Source organism: Lepisosteus platostomus, chromosome 3 (assembly GCF_059453375.1).
Source record: "Lepisosteus platostomus isolate fLepPlt1 chromosome 3, fLepPlt1.hap1, whole genome shotgun sequence".
Classification (NCBI taxonomy): Eukaryota; Metazoa; Chordata; class Actinopteri; order Semionotiformes; family Lepisosteidae; genus Lepisosteus; species Lepisosteus platostomus.
This window is the reverse complement of record NC_142613.1, coordinates 894665-917784: the sequence shown is the minus strand read 5'-3', so window position 1 is coordinate 917784 and position 23120 is coordinate 894665. Positions and strand designations below refer to the sequence as shown.

The 23120-nt window shown below is 52.8% G+C and overlaps 2 protein-coding genes across 6 annotated transcripts in view; one reads left to right on the top strand and one right to left on the bottom strand.

The window, feature by feature from the left end:
• The window catches only part of foxp3a (forkhead box P3a), a 54136-nt gene extending 53106 nt beyond the window's left edge, over window positions 1-1030 (bottom strand). For all 4 annotated transcript variants that reach the window (XM_088623673.1, XM_088623674.1, XM_088623676.1 and 1 more), the window contains exon 1: window positions 362-1030. The gene's annotated coding sequence lies outside the window, so the exon portion shown is untranslated. The remainder of the gene's footprint in view (window positions 1-361) is intronic.
• A 1094-nt stretch (window positions 1031-2124) lies between these two features.
• LOC148673994 (uncharacterized) lies at window positions 2125-19946 on the top strand. Of its 2 annotated transcripts, XM_088623660.1 has the most exons (5): window positions 2126-4525; window positions 10720-10775; window positions 11664-11737; window positions 14767-15219; window positions 15292-19946. In XM_088623660.1, exons 1-5 carry the CDS (start codon window positions 3696-3698, stop codon window positions 16036-16038), a joined length of 2160 nt encoding a protein of 719 aa, XP_088479786.1. In that variant the 5' UTR covers window positions 2126-3695; the 3' UTR covers window positions 16039-19946. The 2 variants fall into 2 exon arrangements, with proteins under 2 accessions (XP_088479785.1, XP_088479786.1); XM_088623659.1 differs by having other exon boundaries at window positions 2125-4525; window positions 14767-19946.
• Window positions 19947-23120: the final 3174 nt, after the last annotated feature.

Here is a 23120-nt window from a genome sequence, read left to right as displayed (position 1 = left end):
TCTAAATTAACCAATTAAGCAATTGGCTGAGATTGGGGGCAAAGGCCTTAATAAAAACATAAGGTTTTAAAGCGTCTTGAACCTCGTCCACAACAGAAAAGCGTAACGGCAAGAAAGGGGCGGGATGTGACTGAGCGATGCCCGTGTCGCGACGTTAATATTATTAATGAATGCGGTGGACACTTTTATTTAAAGCAGTTAACGGGAAACTCCCATTTGCACAGCTCGGTATTTTCCTGAAGCGACTGGAGTGAAGTATCGTGCTCAAGGGCACAGTACAACAGCTGCGGGTCCAGCTGGGCCGGTTTCTGCTGCACTGCGTGGCCTTGCAGAGAGAGAACAGATACTCGAAAATACTTACTCTGCTGAACTTCCGTGCAGGAAACTTGTTCCGCTATTGTTACAAATAAGAGTAGATACTCCCAAGGATTAAGGCAGAAATAACACTCGTTATATTAACAGTTACTTGGAATACCCGTTGCAATATAAATGTAGTTTTAAGCACAATTTGTACCTGCCCTGAAACGAGGATAAAGTGACTCATAGACGGTACGCAGCATGACGTCATATGACGCCACACTACAGAAGCGCTTGTTGTATTTGTGACGTATGAAGGCACGTCCTTACTCCTTTTCTGTACCTAATCCAGAAACCTGGTGCAAACGAAGGCGGCGCCACCAGACTGTTCAGAACCACATCGTCCTGGCCCAGCTGCACCCAGCGCCGCCGGAACGTCGGAACCACAGAGCTGGACCCAGGCGAGTCTCGGCTGTAGGCAGTAACTGGTGTAACACCCTGTTCTAGAGGGTTTCATATTGAAAACTGGGTGTGCATCTTTCTCAGCCTCTTAATGAAACTGATTTTATCATCGATCTGGGCAATTTGTTTAAAAATTGCATTCAATACTGTGGTGTGTTCCTATTGAAATTGATTTAATCCTATTTTCCAACGAGATGGTCAAAAGACAGAAATGTTCAAATGAAGGTAAAACCAACCGCACGAACAGGGGGTCGCGGTCAATAAATACTTCAGTATCCGCAAAGTATTTTACCTACACATTATAGTTTGGGTTTTTAGAGCGCGGCCCCCAGGAGCTCCCCCTGCCGGCGGATCGTTTCCACGCTCTCGTCTTTTTCGGGTTCCGTCGCGTTGTTTCCACCGTGAGTGGAATGATCGATACCGCCTGTAAAAACAGTCGCAGGACGGGTGTGGGGAGTGCTGAGCTTCCTCGCTGCCCGAGGCGGGATGTGGACACCCTGCAGCGTGAGGCGTCCACGGGTGGCGAACAGCTGCTCCTTCGGCAGTGCGAGTGACGTCAGAATACCGCGTCCGGGTTCGCCTTAGCTGCGTTTCTGGAACAGAACTGGTACCAGGAGGCGCCACTAAAGCCCACTGATCTAGCAGAAGCGGAACACTCTGAGAGGGGTTTATCTGCCGTCCGGACATGTGCCCAGGGACTCGTATTTGCGCTGTTCTCTCGGGGCGTGCACAGCACAACGGACAGCACTCTCACACAATGTGCACGGTACATCCCTAAACTAACAATAAAGAAAGTCAGTTTTTTATATCTTTTTAACCCACGGCGGGAAAAACTGAACAATGAACGCACGGGACAATAAGCTGAGTAAAAAGTGCAGAGCGCAGAGGGGCACTGAATTCGGAGTTCGCTGTTGAGGATACAAGCAGCTCTCGGGTCTGGGGGTCCCGCTAGGGGTACCGCTTAGCCAAAGCGTGGGGGCGCGGGCAGCGGGCGGCCGGGATCGTTGGGATCCCGCATAAACGGATCGTACTCGATCGAGTAGACCGCTGTGCTCTTGAATGCCTGCCTGTGCGGGGGGCTTCACCAGGAAACCCGGTTCAATCCCACCACAGATCCTATGAATATCTATGAATTGGCTACATCACTCTGCTCTCCTCCCCACTGAGAGCTGGTGTGTGGGGAGCGTTCTGGCGCTCATCCAGATGGGGCTGCACACAGGTGGTGGTGGAGGGGATCCCCATTACCTGTAAAGCGCTTTGAGTGGAGTGTCCAGAAAAGCGCTATATAAGTGTAAGCAATTATTATTATTATTATTATTATTATTATTATTATTATTATTATTATTATTATTATTATCCCAGAGAAGTCACTGCACCTGATCGCGCTGATGGGGACAATACAGGCCCAAGTGCTCCTCGCAGCTCATTAGCTAATTAGAACACAGATCCTCTTAGCGTGGCGCTACCCGGATATAGCGCTTCGCCCCGGTGCTAATTCACCGTGCGGAGAGCCGCTGAACAAGTTCCGGAGACCAGACTCCGCGCAGAGAGATCACGGTATCACGGCGCGGCTAGCCTGCCTTTCAAAGACCTTAATAGCACACAGCCAGCGTGGCGGAGCTCAGGAGGAAACGACCGCCATTCAGTCTGAGAACAAGCAGGGCCGGCGTCCGGGAAGAAGCAACGGCAGGGCCGACTGTGGCTGCAAAGGTTTCGCTGCGATTCATGGGCCTTGTTTGCTGTTGCTTTCCCCAGTAACTGAACTGCAATTCTGAGCCCGATAATTTAAGTCGGCGCTTATCGCAGTCATTGCACTATGTGAAATTGCGTGGTTTCCTTGTCTGGGCCACTCGAGTGGATGCGCAGCGCTTTCTCCTGACAGCTCTAGACTTCAGCGCACGGAGGGCTACTGGAAAGTTACTCTATCGATAAGTAACAGGGGCGATTTCACTATAGAAGATGTGGGGACCCAGCGAGACCTGCAGAGGTTCGACTGAGCGACAGAATCGCTCCAATTTGCACGATCGCACACGGATCCCCTGATCAGGATCAGAAAGAGGAGGTTTAGCGATAAATGATCAAAGAAGGAGTTAATACTTATGTCGCATACAAGGTTTCAGGGGCAGGTATGAATCGTCGAAATCTTCGCAAAAAAAAAACGTTCGCAATTTGCTTTCGGCGCTCCAGTAGTCGAATCGGTTGGACCCTGTGGGCAACAGACGAGTCTGCTCCAGGGAGAGTGACCGACAGGTGCGTTTGCACCAGCGCTCGTCTCCCCTGTCCTGGGCCGCACTGCCCTTGCTTGCCCTTCAGCGTTTATTAACGCGCTTGTCCGACAGGGAGGAAAACGGGTTTCAGAAATGCGTCCTGCGGATCGGGAGAAACGCTTGAGGAGCCATCTTTTATTTTGTGCGGCCAGTAAAAGCTAGGAAGTGGATCATCGCCGGTGAACTTGCAGCGCCGGGAATCGCTCCGACGTCAGAGCAGAGGAAACTGTGCCTTGCGGTTTCTCCGGTGAGGAGAGCGCCGCCTCTTCCCCAATCAGACCGTCAGGAGGCGAGACGGGGCGACTGGCACGGGGATGTAGCTCGGCTTTTCTTTTCATCAAGCGAGGGCGAGAGACCGAGAGATGGAGGAATAAACAAGACGCATTGAATTCGTGCCAGTTTTTTTTTTGTTTTGTTTTTGTTGTTGTTGTGTTGTTGTTCCGCCCAGCTGGGAAACGCCAGCGCCTCGGGCTAAATTTAGAAGCCCCCGTTTTTATCTGCCGCTGGGGGGGTCCGCCGGCGCGAGCCGCTGCCCCCGACCTCGCTGTCCGGCTCGCTCACGAGCTGCTCGACCGGCCCGCGTGCCCATGCGGAGACCCGCGCGCCTCTGGGTCGCAGCCTGACGGGGGTCTTCGAGGAGGGAGAGCCGGGGACCTCGCCACCACCGGCATGTCCAACGGGAGGCGCTCGTCTTTCCTGACCATCCCGGAGACGGCGGCGGCGGCGGAGGACGAGGACGAGGACGAGGAGGCGGCTCTGCGCTCCCGCCTGCTGCCCCGGTCCTCGCCGGTGCCCAGGAAGCGCGGCATGTCCGTCTTCGACGAGACGGCGGACTACCTGCGGACGCGCCAGCCCTCGCTGAGCAGACGCGTGTCCTTCGCGGACGCCGCGGGGCAGGAGCTGGTGGAGGTCCGGCGCTTCTCCCGCTTCGACTCGGACGAAGACGGCGGCTCGGGCGGCGGCGGCGGGGAGGAAGACGAGGAGGAGGAGGGGGACGGAGGCCGCCCCGCCGCCCCGAGCTGCCGGGTCTGCCCCGCCTTCAGCTGCCCCGCCGCCTCCGCGCTGCTGGAAGCCCTGCGGGCGCGCAAAGTGGAAGTGGAGAGCGTGTCCGCCGTGGAAGACGAGCCCCTCGCGCTGCGGGGGGTCGTGCGCGTCCTGAACGTGTCCTACCACAAGTCCGTGTACGTGCGCTGCACCATGGACGCCTGGAAGACCTTCTTCGACCACGTCGCCGACTACGTGCCGGGCTCCTGCGACGGGGAGACCGACCGCTTCTCCTTCCAGCTCGCCTTCGCCGCCCCCTTCCTCTTCGACGGCGCCCGCCTGGAGTTCGTGGTGCGGTACGAGACGCCGGCGGGCGTCTACTGGGCGAACAACCAGGGAGCGAACTACACGGCCGAGCTCAGGGTCTCGGAGACGGGCGCTTCCCCGGAGCCCGGCCGGGGCGCTGGAGAGAGGCTGCCCCGGGGCATCCTAAAATCCCCGTCTCGGAGAAGCAGGTGAGTGTCGCCCCGTGGGGTCGCCCCCTCGCCAACCAGCGGAGAGCGCGGGGCTTGAATCGAAGCGCGATGAACAGAATTGCGTTAGCGAATTTATGGGCACCTAAAGGATGTTTACAGTGGGCCCCACTGCGACTTGTAAATCAATCAACCAGTAAGGTGCATAAATATTCATTGTGCTCTTCCTAGAGTTACCAGGCTGAGCCCATCCCGGTTGTGTCTGGGCATGACCGAGGAGCAGGAGTAGATAAAGTTACTGGTGAAGTACCCTCGGCCCCGGCGAGGACTCCCCTGCCTGCACAGCCGAGCGGCGCCCGCCTGATTCTTACTCTGATAAACGCGGAGGTCGCGGAGTCGCTGTTTGGAAGCGTTTGCGCTGCGTGAGCACCTGCCCCGCCCGCAGGTGGAGAGGAAGGAGGAGAGCTCCCGGTATGAGCGGATGCGGAGACTGCAGGTGCAGGGCAGTTCGCGCACGCTGCTGTGTTTTGGACACGCGGGAGGGGGGGGTGAGGTTTATCGTCTGCATTAGCAGCTCAGCTGTGGGGGGGTCTTGTCGGTTTCTCGCGACCGGGGGTCCCGCTGCAGCTCCTGCTGCTGCTATTGATAGTGCAGCCAGATGCGCTTCTGGCGTCAGCAGTGCGGACGGAACCCGGCTGTGTGTCTGGACGGGGGGAGTGATCTTATTGGCAGTGACGTCACGGCCGGCTCGCTGCCCTCGGTGTCCGACCCGCCCGCACCGCGCGTGACCTCGGTACCAGACCCTGCAGCCCGAGACGGAACCACAGACCCGGACAGACGCATTTCAGCCACTCCCGCCGGCACCGCTTCAGACTGAAGCTCGTTCAACACTGTTCAAAACACACCGCATACGCACAAGTAGCCACATTGTCAAGTTTGTGAATTAAAGTTTAAGGGCAGTCAGTTTATGTTTATTCTGCACCCCAATCCACCCATTCTCTCAGTGCTTCTTCCTATTCAAGGTCACAGGAGAGACAGAGCCGATCTATATATATACACTGTATAGCCCATATAGCAGGCAATGAGCACAAGGCAGGGCACACCCTGGACAGGACACCAGTCCATCACAGGACACACACACACCCACACCGGGGTCAAATTTCCCAGAAGCGAAATAACCCACCAGCCTGTCTTTGGACTGTGGGAGGAAACCTGCATTAACCCTAACCCTAACTCCACACTGACAGTGTGTCTGATTCCTGGGTCTGGAATTGAACCAGGGACCTCAGTACCATGTGCCAGCAATGCAAACTGCTGTGCCACCGTGCCACCCATCTCTGTAGTTACTGCAGCTATGTCATCTACATATATACACTATATCTGTGATTAAAAATATTACATCCATCTGTGCTCAGAAAGCAGATTATTTGAGGCAAAAGGATGTAATTTCACCTGGACTGCTGCAGGAATGCTATGTCCATGGGCTCTCTGTCCAGCTGGGCACTGCTGCTCCGAGCTGGCTGCTTAAGGAGACTCTTACTTAATGTGTTTGTGCGTCAGCCCTCAGCGTAAGAAATGCCCGACTTCAGGGACACTGTTTCCAACGACTTCAGCACGAAGCCCAGTTTAGAGACGGCCATTATCCCTGTCAGCAGGTCTGCGGGAGATGGTAGGCGCCCACAGGAGCATGCAAGCACCATGCAGGAGGTGCCTCAGTCTGCAGCTGAACCCAGCGCCCACAAACAGGGCTGACAGTCAGCCTCACACCCAATTCATGGAGATATTTCAGGAGCCCCGGCTGAGGTCCGTAAACACAAGATGAGAGAGGAGAGGGGATTTGTAAGCTTTGTGCACCTTCACTCCCAAGCTGTCGAGCCTCGGTGTGACTTTGCACACTTCCCTGCTGAAGTCAAGGGCAGGCTACATCCTGGAGCCCACAGGCAAAGGCCTTGGGCTTACAGCAGTGTTTCACAGCTCCTGTACGATTCAGTGTTTTACAGACAGGAAACTGCCAGGAGGCATGGCAGTTTGATTCAAAGAAATAAAATACGAAAGAATGTAGAATTCCAGGATGGAAACAGCAAAATTCTTGTGTTGTAAACTGATGGGTCACATTGCACAACCTTGTGATCTTTCATAAGGAGAAAACATTTCTACATCGGTTTCTGTAAGAGGCTGAGTGTTACATCACTGGAACGGTCAGACGGACACTTGCCCAGCTTTCACAAACTCGGCTTTCCTCTGACGGACTTTGCGTTGTGTTTCTCTCGTCAACGCCCACGACTCGAATTCAGAAGTCCAGGCAAGGGGTCTACAGCGTGTAAACGACCGGAACCGTTAAACCGAACTGTTTTCGGGAAGCAGACGTATTTTCAGTGGCCTCGCTTAGAAGTGTGCGCCCCCTGTCCTCCATTCCGGTGTTAAAATGCTGTTTCGTAGTTCTTAGCTGACCGTGTGCCCTCTCTGTCCAAGAACCCCGGAGGACAATCCGCCCCAGATAGATTTACGTTTGCCCTTTTACACATCCGGGAGCTGACAGCGTGCCCCTCCCCGCTGCTGAAAATAGCAGCGCGGGGACGGCTACACCCCGACCTTTCGGAGGGGCGGGCGCGCTGGGGGGCACCCTGTGCCGCAGTGACCTTTCCTGCAGGGAACCTGCTGCAAGTCCTGGCCCTCCGGAGCCGAGCAGAAAGACGAGCTGTGTCCCATCGACCGCGGGAGAGCGGCCGTGAGCAGCCGGCTGCTGGCGGGGGGGGTGATTGATCGGAGAGCTCTGCTGATGAGCTCATCCGGCCACGCAGTCCCGGGTATCGGCTTCAGCCCCGTGACCGGGCGGTGTGTTCCAGACTCCCGCAGCCCCCTGCCTCCTGCTCTCAGTTTTAAACACACTTTCCCGTAGCTTCTACCTGTAGCCCCTGGTTCGTGTTACAGGTTCACTCTGGGCTGACTTTGTCAGTGTGGTTAAGGGTTTTAAATACTCGTATCGGGTCGCCTCGTAGTCTTCTCTGTTCGAGACCAAAGTGTTGCAGTTACTTTATCCGGTCGCTGTTGGGTTCTGCGGGACCCCCCAGAGCGCGGCATCTGGTTGCTCTTTTCTGATTCCAGAGATGCAATATCATTCTTATAACATGGTAACTAAAATTATTGACAATATTATAAATGAGGACATTGCGTCATTGCTTTTCCACATTGTCTAAAGGTGGCAAATAATTCCAGCCTGAAACCTGAAACAGTCCGTTGTTCTTCATAAGGAGCTCCTAAAAGGTCTTGTGTTGATGATATGTTTTTGTGACCTGCAGAGAGATGTGGTTTGCCCCCCTCAGTCCTATCCCGGAAACAGTACCCTGAAAGAGTGGGGGTGTCACATCCCAGCACACAAATAAGAAAAAAAGCTTTTCTTTCAGTTGCATGCAAGAAACTGTTTCATGTTTCATGATTAATGCTGGTCACTAGGCACCTGTCTGTGAGGAGTCTGCATGTTGCCCCTGTGTTCACATGGGGTTTTGCCAGGTTCTCCAGCTTCCTCCCATCTCTCCAGGTCAGGCCTGACTGGTTTCTCCAAATATTTCCTCTTAGAGGAGGGGGGGAGGTTGAAAAGGATTTCGAACAGGGGCAGTACTCGGCAGGGGACAGAACCGACTGAGCACCGTGGGTCAAATAGCCTTTTTGCTGTTCCAATGTTCTGATGCTTTGGTCAAGAAAAATGTATATGAGATTTCAGATGATCTTATTAAAGAGCAGCTGATTGCAGTTTGAGAACTCTAGTAGGTACAGTAGCGACACAACTGTGTAACTGTCGTCCTTAGACCTTCATTTCCTTACCAATTTTACTTTGTCCGAAGATGTACTAGTAGGTGAATTTGTTTGTGGAAACTGGGCCGTGGTGTGAGTGTGTGTCTGTGTGTGTGCCCAGCAGACCGTGCCCTGCCTGGCGCCCACTGTGCGCTGGGATAGGCTCCTGCTCCTCCGCGGTGAGCAAGGCCGGGAGCTGCGGATAGACGGTGGGCAGGTGCACGGAGGTAGTCCGCAGTCAGACCTTGCAAACGCTTTCTTGTACACTCCCCGAGACTCTTCAGTTGTGTTAGACATCCTTTTAAAGTTGGGACTCTATTAAAAGGTTTCTTGCATTTAATTCTTGATCTATAGCCTCTTAGTCTTAGGGCATGTGTGATTTGCTGTTTATTTCTGAAAGGGCAGATTGGAACATGTTCACCACAATTATATATGATGCAAGCTATATAATCAATATGTACAAAAACAGAACTCCACATATGTATACGCATATTTAGATGGTCCAAAACAGTTGCAACAGGACAGACAACCGTAATGTAATTGTGAACATGCATTGTGCACGGCCTGTGTCACTAGTGCAGCCTGCTGGCGTACAAAGCTCTGCGCTGTGCACTGCCTGTGTCACTAGTGTGGTCTGCTGGCGTAAAGAGCTCTGTGCTGTGCACTGCATGTGTCACTAGTGCAGCCTGCTGGCGTAAAGAGCTCTGCGCCGGCCCGTGTCACTAGTTGTGATTGTGATTTGCCTTTTGCCCATGGGAGGTTTTGCTTTCTTCCTGTTCTTCGGCTCGAACCCTCAGCTCTCAGCGTAGGCCTTCGCATACCGACAGCAGTATGAAAACATCAATATGAAAAGCTATTTGTCCTGGTGCGTCAGCATCAGCTTTCTGTATTTGTATAAGGCCCCTGCTCAGTCTGCCAGGATGAGCCTTACTATACTGTGTTGCTGTGTCTTCTGTGTTTTTTATGGTGCTGTAGCTCGGCCTTGCTGCTTTTGCCTGGAAGGCTGAGCCCCAGCAGAGTTCTCAAAAATCCCAGTCAAAAGGCAGCAGGGCTCTGGGACTAATCTAATCCTACATTCTGCATAGGCCTGGCCAGCTTTTCTAACAAATCCCAAGATAACAGCTTGGCTAAGGAGATCTACGGACTTGACAAACCCTGCTTGACCCCTGGCCTTTTCCTAGCCTGGTGGACAAGCTAGTTATTTGACAAACATGAGCTGTCCTTACCCCCCCCTCCCCCTCCAGGCGAGCTCAGCCTGCCAGAGGCTTTAGTGCTTCACCTGTTGTTAAGACTTGACTGACACTGAAGCAGCAGCCCAGTGGAAGGAAAAAGCACTTCATCACTGTGAAGCTTCATGTGACCGAAGAGCGCTATAAATCAACTGCATACACAGAAGGACGAATTAGGACAGGGAGCTCCTGACGGATTCCTTAGTGAAGCCGTGGAAATGTCAGGCTGAAGGGCTGAGATTTGCTCTGATAGGAAGCCCCCCCCCTCCCCTGTTCCCTGAGCACAGAGACAGGCAGTGAGACCTCAGGCCCGTGTGGGGACAGTGAGACCTCAGGCCCGTGTGGGGACAGTGAGACCTGCAGGCCCGTGTGGGGACAGTGAGACCTGCAGGCCCGTGTGGGGACAGTGGGACCTCAGGCCCATGTGGGGACAGTGGGACCTGCAGGCCCATGTGGGGACAGTGAGACCTGCAGGCCCGTGTGGGGACAGTGAGACCTGCAGGCCCATGTGGGGACAGTGAGACCTGCAGACCCATGTGGGGACAGTGAGACCTCAGGCCCGTGTGGGGACAGTGGGACCTGCAGGCCCGTGTGGGGACAGTGAGACCTCAGGCCCGTGTGAGGACAGTGAGATCTGCAGGCCCGTGTGGGGACAGTGAGACCTCAGGCCCGTGTGGGGACAGTGGGACCTGCAGGCCCGTGTGGGGACAGTGAGACCTGCAGGCCCGTGTGGGGACAGTGGGACCTGCAGGCCCGTGTGGGGACAGTGAGACCTGCAGGCCCGTGTGGGGACAGTGAGACCTCAGGCCCGTGCGGGGACAGTGAGACCTGCAGGCCCGTGCGGGGACAGTGAGACCTCAGGCCCGTGTGGGGACAGTGGGACCTGCAGGCCCGTGTGGGGACAGTGGGACCTGCAGGCCCGTGTGGGGACAGTGAGACCTCAGGCCCGTGTGGGGACAGTGAGACCTGCAGGCCCGTGGGGGACAGTGAGACCTCAGGCCCGTGTGGGGACAGTGAGACCTGCAGGCCCGTGTGGGGACAGTGAGACCTCAGGCCCGTGTGGGGACAGTGGGACCTGCAGGCCCGTGTGGGGACAGTGAGACCTGCAGGCCCGTGTGGGGACAGTGAGACCTCAGGCCCGTGTGGGGACAGTGGGTTGGACCTGGGCCCAGTGAGCTGTGGATCTGAGGTCTCTGTGTTCCCTTTTCTTTCCAGAGCAGGAGTGGAGTGCGAAGACGATCACATGGAAGCTGTGATGAGGCGGGAGCAGGGTGAGTGGACCTTGGGGGCTGTTTCTGAATTTGATGGGAGTGTTTCTTGCTGTCCAGATTTTCCAGCAGCACGAGGAAGGATAGAAACTCGTTAGGTGGGCTGGTGTAAGGTTCTAGGACACCTTGTCCAGAGCTCTGAGAATATGGCTGGTGACATTGTTCTAACATGACTGCAAAATAACACCCAGAAACAACAGCTGGAATTCTGTACTATGGCCTCACTGTTATCTTTTATTCTGAAATACACATTTTGTAAGTACACAGCAAAAATGAAATTTCACAGGACTGTCCCACTGCTTATGCTTTTCACTGTATTTCCAAACCTGCTGGAGTACAGGGCGTCTGGTTCAGGCAGGAGAGGCCCTGCACAGGTACAGGTACACCTGGAGTTAGAATGTTTTTGCCAGGAAATATATATTTAATATTTAATTGCATGAGTATAATTCACTGTCAACATGCTCATGTGGTAAAAAATGAGTGATTAATGCAGCAGATCTGTGAGGAGTTACAATATTAAAATGATGTGCAGTTATGTGAAATTATTGTAGCTTTACTTCTGAAACACTTCTGACTGACAGAGTGAGGTTATTTCATGTCTTTCAGATGTAGAAGATACTTGAATCGGTAAAACCTGTACAGTCTGAATATTGTAGGTGATGGCTGGACTTTGCTCCAGCACAAAGGAAGGGCAGTGTCCTGTATCTGTAGGAACCTCAGCTCCCTGAGACAGAGGGGGCTCCCCGTGTTCCCCGTGTTTCCCATGTCTTTCCAGACAGTTTCCAGCTCATTGTCCTCGCCGCGCCTCAGCAGCTCTCGCTGTCGCGAGCTGCAGGGAGTGAGCCGAGCTGGGAACACCCCTGTCTCACTGCTGCGTGTTCTTTCCCCCAGAGAGCCCCCGGAGAGCAGTGAGCGAGGCGGACGTGCTGCGACCCGTGCCTGTTCACCCACAAATCGATATAGAGGTGAGAGTGCTGGAGGTTTGGGCGCCCGCCCCCACAAAAACCCAAAGGACAGCAGCTCCTACTTTCTGCTTTTCTTTAAAGAAAATGCTCTGTGCTTTGTCCCTCTTACACATCATTACCCTTCCCCTCAGACAGCTGTAGGCAACACTCATCCATAACACCTCTTCCTCATTCCTTCGGACTGCTGTCCTCGCTGTGCAGAGCAGGACTGCTGTCCTCGCTGTGCTGAGAGACATGATGTCCTCGCTGTGCAGAGCAGGACTGCTGTCCTCGCTGTCCTGAGAGACATGATGTCCTCGCTGTGCAGAGCAGGACTGCTGTCCTCGCTGTGCTGAGAGACATGATGTCCTCGCTGTGCAGAGCAGGACTGCTGTCCTCGCTGTGCTGAGAGACATGATGTCCTCACTGTGCAGAGCAGGACTGCTGTCCTCGCTGTCTCATGATGTCGGTCATTGGCCGGCTGCTGCTCTGCTTCTCCAGGACCAGGATACTTTACTGCTGTGCGTTGAAGTCTGAGTGCATGAGGTTAATTTGTAACGGGTTTAGTGATGTAGACTCTGTTTTCCCTGCGGAGGAACCATTAACATCTGGAGAATTGACAGGCCTGCCCCCTCCCTGATGTGGGCACAGCTACTGTTCTCATGAGCAAAAAACTGCTGCAGCACCAGCACTGAGGGGGGTGACCTGTGCCTCATCCACATGGGACCCCGATTCAGGTTACAACTGTGGCAGAGCTCCAGGTTGGCCCTGACTGACCCTACGGTCTCTGGTCAAGCTCAGCTCTCTGGAGGAGTTGTCCAGTTATCTGAGGGAGTGCAGAGACAGCTAAGCAAGTTTATTAAGCTATTTCTTGAAAGTTTCAAACCCGGTACTCTGGCTTCATTCACACAAAGCCAGAGTCAGCTGCTGAATTCCCAGGGATCTAAATGGGCCAGTTGGCCTCCTCTCATCTGTAGTCATTCTAACATTCTCAATTTTTACTGGGGCAGTTCAGTAACTAGGCAAAAAACAGAAAATACTAGGTTCATAAGCACCAGGCAAGGCAAACTCTCTATTAAGAGGTTCGTTGGTGCTAATGAACTAATTAAGACTTCACGGGCAGTGAGAGCCAAGAGGGCCTTTGACCCTCACGTGTCTGATTCGAAGAACAAGGAGATGAAGTCTCAGATCTCAGCAATTCATAACTTGGGACAGTAGTCTAGGGTCTGTGTGAGGACGCACCACGCTACGTTTTAAAAAAGGAAAACACAATGTATTTCACAAGGACTGAAAACCTTCTTTCTCAAAAAGACCACATCTTTTATTAATGCCGTTTCACTGCAGTTGTGTCCCTGGCTGCTTGTCTAATGTCATGTTTTCTGTTGATCACAGCTCATTGAAGCTTCAGCAACAATTTAGGTAACGTTCGCTTGCTTTCTGCCTGCTTGCCATTTCAATAACACTCCAACTTCTTTTGTCTTTTCTTGGTGTAAAGTCATCACACGGTCTTGTCCCATGTGAGTTTACAGTGTTTCCCCATCTTGGGTCATTCCACTCTGCTGTTCAGGGCAAATACACAACCACGTGCATTCTGCAATAAGTGCGTCAGGCACTTGAAGTGCAGAACCAGGCTAACTTAACTATTTAACTATGTAGGGCAGGAACCTTGAATGAAAGAGCCACCTTTTCACTAATTCAGGTCTTGAATGATCCCAAATAACTTGCCAAACGTAACAGATTTAACGGGAGATTTGGAAGTCTGACTAACATACACACAAAATAACCTTGCATATGGGCTGTACCTCTTAGTTATTCGCATTGAGTGCAAATTCTGTCTGAGCAGGAAACATTAACTCTTAAAGACTGCAGACCAGTTTGTTGCGGATTTACTAACAGCCAAGGCTGACCCTTGACCCCCTCCAGTGCAGGGAATGGGTTCTAACACGTGAATGGTAACAGGTGTGTGCCTGACAGGGGTCAAGGGGTGTACGGGCTGCCCGGCATCGTGCAGACGTCTGTCTGTGTTTCACCTGAAACTGTGAACATGGTTGTTTCGTGAGCATGCCCAGCTTCCCAGAGAGACTTCTGCACAATGATGCCGACCTGAAAATGACAAAGACCACCCAGGGTTAATGCTGTGCCCAGGCAGAAGGTGGGCTGGAAAAGCTCAGAACATTATTCTGAAGAGTCCATCCTTACACCTCTCCTGGTGTGTAGGTGCACATTTCCCTGTTTTTACTCGGAGTGTGCTGGGAGCTCAGGCACATTCATTCAGCCGGCCCTGAAGAAGCATCACCATGCAGTGGAGACATGAGGCTCTGAAGAGCAAGGGTGTGTTGATCGCTCCTAGCTGGCAGAGACAGGGCTGAGCTGGGGGTGGACGTGCCAGTCTTGGCTCCGCACAGGTCAGCTCACACTGCCGCTCCAGCCACAGGTCTCTGGGATGGTGCCCATGGGAACGAGGGCAAACCCACCAGAGCACCAAGCCTTCAGCTGTGGACTCAGTGAGCCTTTTGTGCCAGTAGCTTGGTATCTGAGGCAGAGATGAGCACGTGCCCACCTGCACCATGATGCACAGATGTGAGGTTTTAAAAAGGGGCAGCTTGGCTAACGTGCAGAAAGGAATCTGTTTTTCATGGGAATCGGGGAACTTGGTCAGGTCTGATTCATGGGTGTGGAGGAGCCAGTGTCAGGACTTCCCTGTCCTGCACTGCTCACAGTACACAGAGGTACGACCAGGGAAAGGAAACTGGCAACACTCCTGCTCCGTCTCAGAGCTGCTTCTGGTTATACTGGGATTGTGCATCTGGTTTCTTTGCAAATTGCAAACACAGGCACAAACAAGGACACATGCAAACACTGCAGAAAGTGGTTGAAGCCACAGTGTGGTTCTAAATAATATCTCAAATAACCAAGCATCTGTACTAATCTACCCGGCCCCCCGTCTTCATTTCTCGCTATGGGGTTCAGAGTCTCAAAGCAGAACCTGTTTGCGTATTTAACCAGAGCAGATCTTTGATTATTATTATTTTTCATGTTTACACCCACAGGTCACAAAGTCTAAGCCCAGCCTTTCACCCGAGTTCAGCATAGACCCCCATTCAGCTTTCACAGAGGTGACTCCGTCTCTGAAGAGCCCCCAGCTCCCATCAGCACCGGCCTGCGGGGAGAACTGGGGGTCATCAGAGAGCCCCGAGATCCCCCTTCCACCCCACACAGTCACAGCTTCGCCCGTGACAGTGACCCCTACTGCACAGACACCCCGCAATCCTGAAGGGCGCCTTGAGAGGGACCCCTGGTCCCCCTGCGCAGTGAAAGAGCTCACAGCCAGTCTGGGGGTCGCCGGCCAGCCTGTGCAGGACGTCCTCTCCCAAGCCCTGGGGGAGACTGGGGTCACTCACCCCAAACCCACAGTTATGAGCCCCTATGCAGACCCAGCCAAGTTGCCTCTGCTGGCGAACCCCGAGATGACACCCCACATTCCCGTGGACCCCGAGTCAGAGGCCGCAGGGGAAGGGCAAGAGGGGCGCTTTCAGGGGAAGGCGCCTGATCCCCGCAGTCTCCCCCCGGCGCAGGAGCTAGGTCTCATGGCCTCGAGGGCAGAGAGGAGCCGCGGGAGGGCAGCACCGCCGCAGAGCGCCGGAGAGGAGGGCCAGCGGGCGCCCCGCTGCCCCCTGCTGGACGCCAGCTGCGGCGCGGCCCGGGAGGATGGCGGACGCCCAGCAGGGGAGTCTCTTCAAGCCGGAGGGGAGGAGGTGCCAGGCGTGTTGCCCTCCTGCCCCTGGCACCCACCTGGGGTCACCCGACTGGGCCCCACCGGAGAGCAGCACGTGGGGCTGGCAGAGCCCGCGACTGGGCTCCCCTCCGCGCTGACGCCCCACCAGCGGGCGGGGGCTGACACGGCACCGGTCCCAGAGGAGCACGCCGGCGCAGCAGGTCTGGGGGCCCCCACAGGGGGCTCCCCCGGTCTCGCAGCGTGCCCCCCCTCTGTGGAAAGAGCCAGGCAGCAGGTGGGTCCGCTGCCGAGGGGGCAGCAGGGGCACCGGCGCATGGCGGAGTCTGCGGACCAGGAACTCCACGGCGACGGAGGAACGGAGGAACCTGCGGCGCGCCCAAGCACAGGCCCGCTGGCCGGAGGGACAGAGCAGAGCGCCCCCCGGTGGAGACTGGTGACTCCGCACGCAGAGAGTCAGGAGCGACTGAACCAGGCCTTCATCCAGTCCTTGTCTGTCCTGGGGCTCGCCGCCTGCCTGGCAGTAGGTCTGAACAATCCCACCATCTTCCTCTTCATAGCCGTGTACCTCCTGTCCCACTGCTTCTGACCGCAGCGTCCAGCGTCCAGCGTCCAGCGTCCAGCGTCCAGCATCCATGCCTTTCTGTTCCAAGTACAGGCGCAGTTTAGCAAACTCCAGTTGGGTGGTGTTGTGTGCTCTCTTGCCTGAACGGCGGGGTGTAGAATCATGTGGCATGTAGCCCACAGCACTGAGCTGTGCTTGTGTTCACCTCCTAAGGGGGCAGGAAGCAGAGCAGCTCTGCTGATCAGGATGTCTGGGGTGGTACTTTCCGCAGGGGGGTGCAATACTGGAGTGGCTAACAGTTACAGCTGACAGCCAGCTTCAGGAAATCAGGGTTTTCGATTCTTTTCGAGAAACGGCTAGGTTCGATTTGCCTAACGTGTGTGCGAGAGGGCTCGGACACGGACCGTGGTCTCAGGTGTTTAATTGCTATAGCAGCTTGCCCCTTATTGTCAAATGGCAGTAGCCTGACAAATGTTGCGCAGGAAGATCAAGTCTGCTCGATCAGTGTGGTAACTGCTCATAGTAGTTCAACAGAAAAATCAAGTCACAGCTCTAATCATACACAATAATACAGATCACCAGCATCCGCTCAGAGTAATCAGGGTGGGTTTCGATGCTCAGTTCTCTCATTTATTTTAGTTGATGAGGCATCTTTAAAGGCCTGTCCAGGATATACTGCATGGGCCTAGATAAGACGTCTGCTTGATACCTAGTACAGGGGCTATCTGAGTGACCCTGTACAGGTCGGCTCTTCTTCAGCCCCTGCTCCTGCACCCTTACCTCGAGTGCAGAGCTCGACCGCAGGGCAACCCGGGCACCCCTAAACTCTACACATGGCACTTATGAGAATGATCCTAAGGTACAACAGATGTGCAGGAGCAGGTTAAATATAAGAACTCATCTATTGAAACTATGGACCTAAAGAAAATGCTGTATTTTTGGGTCTCCTGTATCTTCCACGTGGCAGGCCTCAAATCTGGCTGGAGCAGGCATAAGGTTTCCGAGAGTGTCGTCAGTCACAGCCTGTTACTCCTCTGCAGTGTCTAAAGGCTACAGAGGCTCGACGGCATGTTGATCTTGCCATTAACTGGCTGGAAAGAAATTCTCCATGGGACTGTGGTCCTGGATTCGACTGTCACTTTAAGCACAGTGGTTTTCCTCCTGAAGAAGACGGAACAGACTCTTACGTGGTGTATCGCAGTGTAGCTCAGTCAGTGCTCATTATAAAGTGCAGCTTGGATGAAGTCGGAGCACATTCTCCTGTCCTTTGTAAATCCTAACAGGAAAGCCATGACAGCCCTTGCAATAGCAGGCAACAGCTCCTGAGGTGCAGGACAGAAGTGACAAACTTCCGTGTGCTCCTGGAATGTGGTACTGTCCTGTGTTACACTAGATTATACAGTAAAGAGGTACTCTTACGCTTCTTTATTGGCAAAGTGAATGTAACTGTATAGAATCACTATGGAAAAGCACAGCCATCATGGGAAGGTATTTTGTATTGCCCGATCAGTTCACTGAATTGTTTTTTTAATCAGGAAAACAAGAGCATAACCCCGCTCTCGCCTGAAACACACACACACACCCACCCCCGTAAACTGAGGGAGGGGCTCCCTAGGGACATTCCTACATCTTTGCGTCATCTGCAGTACCATTTGCAACGATGCACCATCATTTTGCAAAGGAAGGAAGTTTTGAAGCTGCTCCAGTACTTTTGAATCCGTTTTCAAACAGACCCCACTGAAACACAGTATAGATGGCCGGTCAGTAATACTAGTGTTACTGCTCGAATACGATGGCTGTGGCCAGGAGAGAGCCAGCCTGACAAGCAAGGGTTTCGTTTAATACTTATGTGCATGTTTCAGCATGTTTCAAGCACTTCCAGCCTGGCTGTGTCTGAAACAAGGTACTGACTTAACAGCAATAAACATTAACTGTAACTGTCAGCTCTACCTCTTTTAAGATTATTAGATGTTCATTCGCCAAGTGGTAGTCAACATGTGTTAACTGTGTACTATTTTAAGATCCATCCATCTATTTTCTAACCTTTTTATTCAGTATGGCGTCGTGGGGGAGCCAGAGTCTATCTCGGCAAGCACTGGGCACCAGTCCAGCACAGGACAGACACAGACATCCACACACCAGGGCCAGTTTTCCCAGAAGCCAATTAACCTACCAGTATGTCTCTGTCCTGTGAGAGCACCTGGGGGAAACCCAATGTGAACATATGGAGAACATGCAGACTCCACACAGACAGCAGCCCAGGTCGGGAATAGAGCCCAGGGCCCAAGCGCTGAGAGGCAGTGATGCCGACCACTGAGCCTCCATGTTGCCCCACTGTTTGACAGGGCCAATATTTGTGTCCTCAGATGTAAGCATACTGGTGATTTCCACTTTGATTCATGACTCATGACGTGATGTTTTTCCTCGGAAATTCAATGTTTGTCAGCAACAGCAGTCTCATTGCTTGCTTCGCTCAACGAAGAGCAGGCGCCACCCTGAGAAAGAGCCTTTCCAGCAGAGGACACGGCCCGTTCAAGAGAATGAGCTGGATCGCTTAACCGTTTCCTTTCCCAGGGCTCGTGTGCAGACCAGCCCCCTCGTCTTAAAACTCTTCTCCAGCCCTGACTTCACACCACTTCCTGTTCCCACTCGTGCTGTGCATCCGAGCTATTTATTGTTTTTTATTTCTGGGATTTTCAAAACGTTGATGCAAGATGGTGCTTAAGACTCACTCGTGATAGTCAAACCAGCAGAGCATTTTTTTTTTTCAGAGCAGCCTTCCTGCTGCTTTCACCAGGCCTCAGCATGCTGGGATATGCTTGTCCTAAGAGCTGTGTGTTAAAAAGACTCTGCAGTGCCAGAGCCAGGGGTGTCTTCCTTAGCCGTGCAGCTGAAGTGAAGACTGCACTCCGTGCATGAGCCATAAATCGGAGAAGCAGAGTGCCTTCCTAGATAGAAACAGAGGGATGAAGAGACAGTAGCTTTACGCGTAAAGTTAGCAAGTGTCAGTGTCAATGTCATCTAGTGATCAGAGCTGAGGGGATGAGAGACAGTACACCTGCATCAGCCTTAGTCTAGTGTGTGGGCAGCATGACAGTCCCGTGTGTATCGAGTTCAGCAACAGAGAAGGGACACAGATTCTCCTTGTAGTTAATTGTGGAGGTTGGAGCCGAGGCACTGGGAGAGAGAGAGGGAGGCAGTGTGGGTTAGGCATTAGAGTTTGGCCAAGAAGCTGGTGTCTAAGATAGAAACTGGATTTTTTTAGGTGAATGGTCTACGTTCAGGCCGTCACCATGAAAAACACTTCTCTCAGCCTTCGGAAAGTTTGTTTTATTTCCTGATCAAAGCTACATGTGGGCTGACGTGGTTCTCATGAAACTGACATATTCTTGCTGATGCTGTAATGATTGTGCTATAAGGTAAACATGTAAAAGCTACACTTTTTATCACTTCTACTATCTATAGTCTCCTTACTTTATATATACAAGTATTTTAATAAACAAAGGAATATATACTGGTGTGAAATGTCTTTGAAATTTAATGTGGAAGATTCTGTTTCTGGGTTGTTAAAATAGATACAATACAGAGGATAGTTCCAGTCTCTGTTGTGTTTGCTTGGACACAGTGAATTTGAGAATTCCTCTCTGTGTTGTCCACTCTTGCTGTGAATTTGAGTTATTTGTTGTTTTTATTTCTGGATTTTCAAAATGTCGATGCAAGACGGTGCTTAAGACTCGCTCGTGATAGTCAAACCAGCAGAGCGTTTTTTTTTCAGAGCAGCCTTCCTGCTGCTTTCACCAGGCCTCAGCATGCTGGGATATGCTTGTCCTAAGAGCTGTGTGTTAAAAAGACTCTGCAGTGCCAGAGCCCATTTCATGACTGTGTGTTTGTGTGAAGACAATAAACCCACCACAATTTTGTCTGGAAGCTAATTTCTGAGCACACATGTTGTTTCTTTCTTTGAGTTTCATAATACTACTATAAAGGTATTCAGGTATACTGTAGCACTATTTTAAGTGCTATCTATATCCACCTGTCATCTATCTATCTTCTTATGCTGCTATTTGTAATCTGTCATCTGTAATTTGTTGGGGTTTTTTTCATCTATACAGTATATAGAGTGTAAGAACTGTTAAAAACAAAAGGACGCCATTCAGCCCATAAAGCCCATTTGGTAATAAGTAGCTAATTGATCCAGCCATTTCCAGAAGGAAGACAGGATCTCAGCTTCACCACCGACATGCCTGGGTAGCTTGTTTCATTCTCCTACAACCCTTTGTGTAAAGAAGCGCCCCCTGTTCTCGGTTAGACATGCACTGCCATGTAATTTCCACTTGTGTCCTCTGGTTTGTGCTTCACTGGTCATATATAAAATAGACATATTTATTTTCACAGAACCTCTCAGGTTATTTCATTTTGCTGTTTGATGCGATGGTAGCTTACATTTATCAGGTTCTGTCAAGATTAGTTTCTGGGAAAAGTAAACATGAAGCTGTGACATTGTAGTTTTGTTAATGATGTTCCCTGTGCTCACTGAATTTACCTCCCCCGTTTCTCACAGCCGGTGTTCAGACTCAGAGTAGCTGAGCTCTTCAGCAGCTTTTCTGCAGGACTGGAAAATTACAGCACCGTGTGTAGCCCACACATGAGGTATAAAAGAAGAACAAATGGGACTTTGAGTACCGTACAGGAAAGAGTTAAAGAGACAGTGCGCCTTTAAAATATTCAAGTCAACCACAGTACACGAGCCAGAGAGAGAGCTGCATGAAGTGAGAGAGGTGAGAATCTCAAACATACTGCAATCTGAATGCATGTGTAACACGCACAGACAATTAACACGAATAGTTGAAATGAGATGTCCTACGCTGTGAGTCATCAGTACCCGTTTCAAGGATTTGAGTCAGTAAGTTATTATTAGAAAATGAAGTAAGCCTGGGTCACCTGTGTGTGGACCTCCTCTGTTCAAAGCACAACCTCCACCAGCAGCACAGCGGAGCTCCTCTCTGTGAGGACGAGCCTGGCGGCGGAGTCTGCTTTAACGCAGTTTACAGAGAAAGCTCAGGAGGGATGACAGGGGCCTGTCCGCCTCGCCTCACGCACCCTGACTGCCGTCACGGACTCTGGAAGACCCTGAGCAGGAGGAGGGGAAAGGAGCTCTTCTGAGATGACGGGAAGTCTCGTTCACTGGTGAGACACGGTCCCAACACTCCGGCCCACACTCCGGACTCCCTGAGCCCACAGCCCTGTCCGTGTTACCCTGCCACATTCCCAGGAAGCCCAGAGCCGAGGGAGTGGCCAGGGCTCGCTGGGAACGGAGCCGGCTGTTGTCAGGAGTCACTCGTGAGTCAGGAACTGGAGAGCCAATATCTCTGCACCCCACCTGGGGGCAAATCCAATCCCTCTTACGAAGATACGCAGGACAGGTACAGAGATGTTCTCCCTGAGTGGGTTTATTTACACACCCCCTGATGCTCACGATTATTCACGCCTTGTCTGTGGCACTAAAAACCCTCTTCCTGTCTCACTGGTCCTCACACGTCGTCCGGCATTCGTGAATGAGATGGACCTCCAGAGCTGAGCCCTCTTTACCTCCTGCCCCTCCTTTCCTCTTGTCCTCCTGCCCCTCCTTGCCCCTCCAGTGCTCTGCGGTTCGTTCTGCCCAGGAGCTCCAGCTGGCAGAGGTGTCACGGTCCCTTCCTGTCTGGTACTGGCGCCGAAGCTGAGCTCCGGAGTTTCTAGGGCTGGAGCGCATCAGTGCAGCAGACACTCCGCCCCTCCCCCTCCTCCTCCTCCTCGCTCTGCCATCTGCTCCCGTTGGCATCCAGCGGTTCTGACAGCTGTTGTCACCAGCATGAGGTGACGCGGCTGAGTGTCGAGTCAAGCCGAGACAAAACGGTTACCGAGCTTCACGGAGAGACTAAACGCTGAGGATCTGGCGCACTCGGCCGAGGGGATGAAAGCTAGAGACGGCGGAGGGCAGCTGTGCGCCCAGTTCACGTAACTGAGGCCCCTCTTCTTGAAAAAGTCTGTTTCTAACTGAGCTCAGCTTTAGACGAGTCAACAGACCGAGCTCCGCTGCGGAAGACAGGCGTCACGTAGCGCGGAGCACTGTAATACGTCATGAATTCAAATACAAATTGTACGAACGTCATCATAGCCGTGACGATCAATGTTAAGAGCTCATCACAAGTACACTCTATATTACTCTGTTTTTACCAGCCACCCACCTGGACCGGACTGGAGTTTAATACCGCGTTTAAGCTGAAAGACGAACAATCCTAAATTCAGCATCATTGACAAACCAGACAGCCGGATTTGAAATGTCGCCCTCGAACATACCAGTCAGACTGTCCGGCTGTTCAGACGGTCTGATCTTGGCCATGAGCGGCGAACGCAGATTCAAGTTCACAGTGGAACGAAATATCGTTCCTCCTGGTCCACGATGCAAATCCAGACAGGACACTGACATAGACGTAGACGAGATACACATAGTGCAAAGTGCAGATAGCCCTATACAATTTATTGCATTGGGAACTTCACATACCCCAGCTTGCTCTCCATGAGACACAGACGCACCGAGAGGGAGAGAAGCTGGGGGTCAGAGCGCAGGGTCAGTCATTGTACAGCGCCCCTGGAGCAGTTGGGGTGAAGGGCCTTGCTCAGGGGCCCAACGGGGTAGGATTCCTCTACCAGCCGCAGGATTTGAACCGGCAACCTTCCAGTCACAGGCACTGATCCTGAGCCACAGAGCCACCACCCCCATACACAACACACTGGGGGGATTGAAACCCTGTTTCTGGAATTGGGGTGGGTACCAGTAGATTCCGGGGTGCTGAGGAGCCTGACAGCCTGTGGAAGAAGCTGTTCCAGAGTCTGGTGGAGCTGGCCCGTACACTGTGATATCTTTCCCCAGAGGGTAGGAGGGCAAAAAGTTCATGGGAGGGGTGGGAGGGGTCATCTACTATACTGGGGGCCCTGTGGGAGCAGCGTTTGTGACAGGTGACAGAAATGGAAGGGAGGGAGGGAGGCTCCAATGATCTTCTTCCCACAGTTCGCTGCAGGGTCCTGCGGTCTCGGACTGCCCCGCTGCGCGCGGTTTGACCCCC

Coding starts and splice junctions, on each gene's coding strand:
- LOC148673994 (XM_088623659.1), top strand. CDS start 3,696: ATGTCCAACGGGAGGCGCTCGTCTTTCCTGACCATCCCGGAGACGGCG. Junction 10,776..11,663: donor TGTGATGAGGCGGGAGCAGG/GTGAGTGGACCT, acceptor TCTTTCCCCCAG/AGAGCCCCCGGAGAGCAGTG. Junction 11,738..14,766: donor ACCCACAAATCGATATAGAG/GTGAGAGTGCTG, acceptor TTACACCCACAG/GTCACAAAGTCTAAGCCCAG.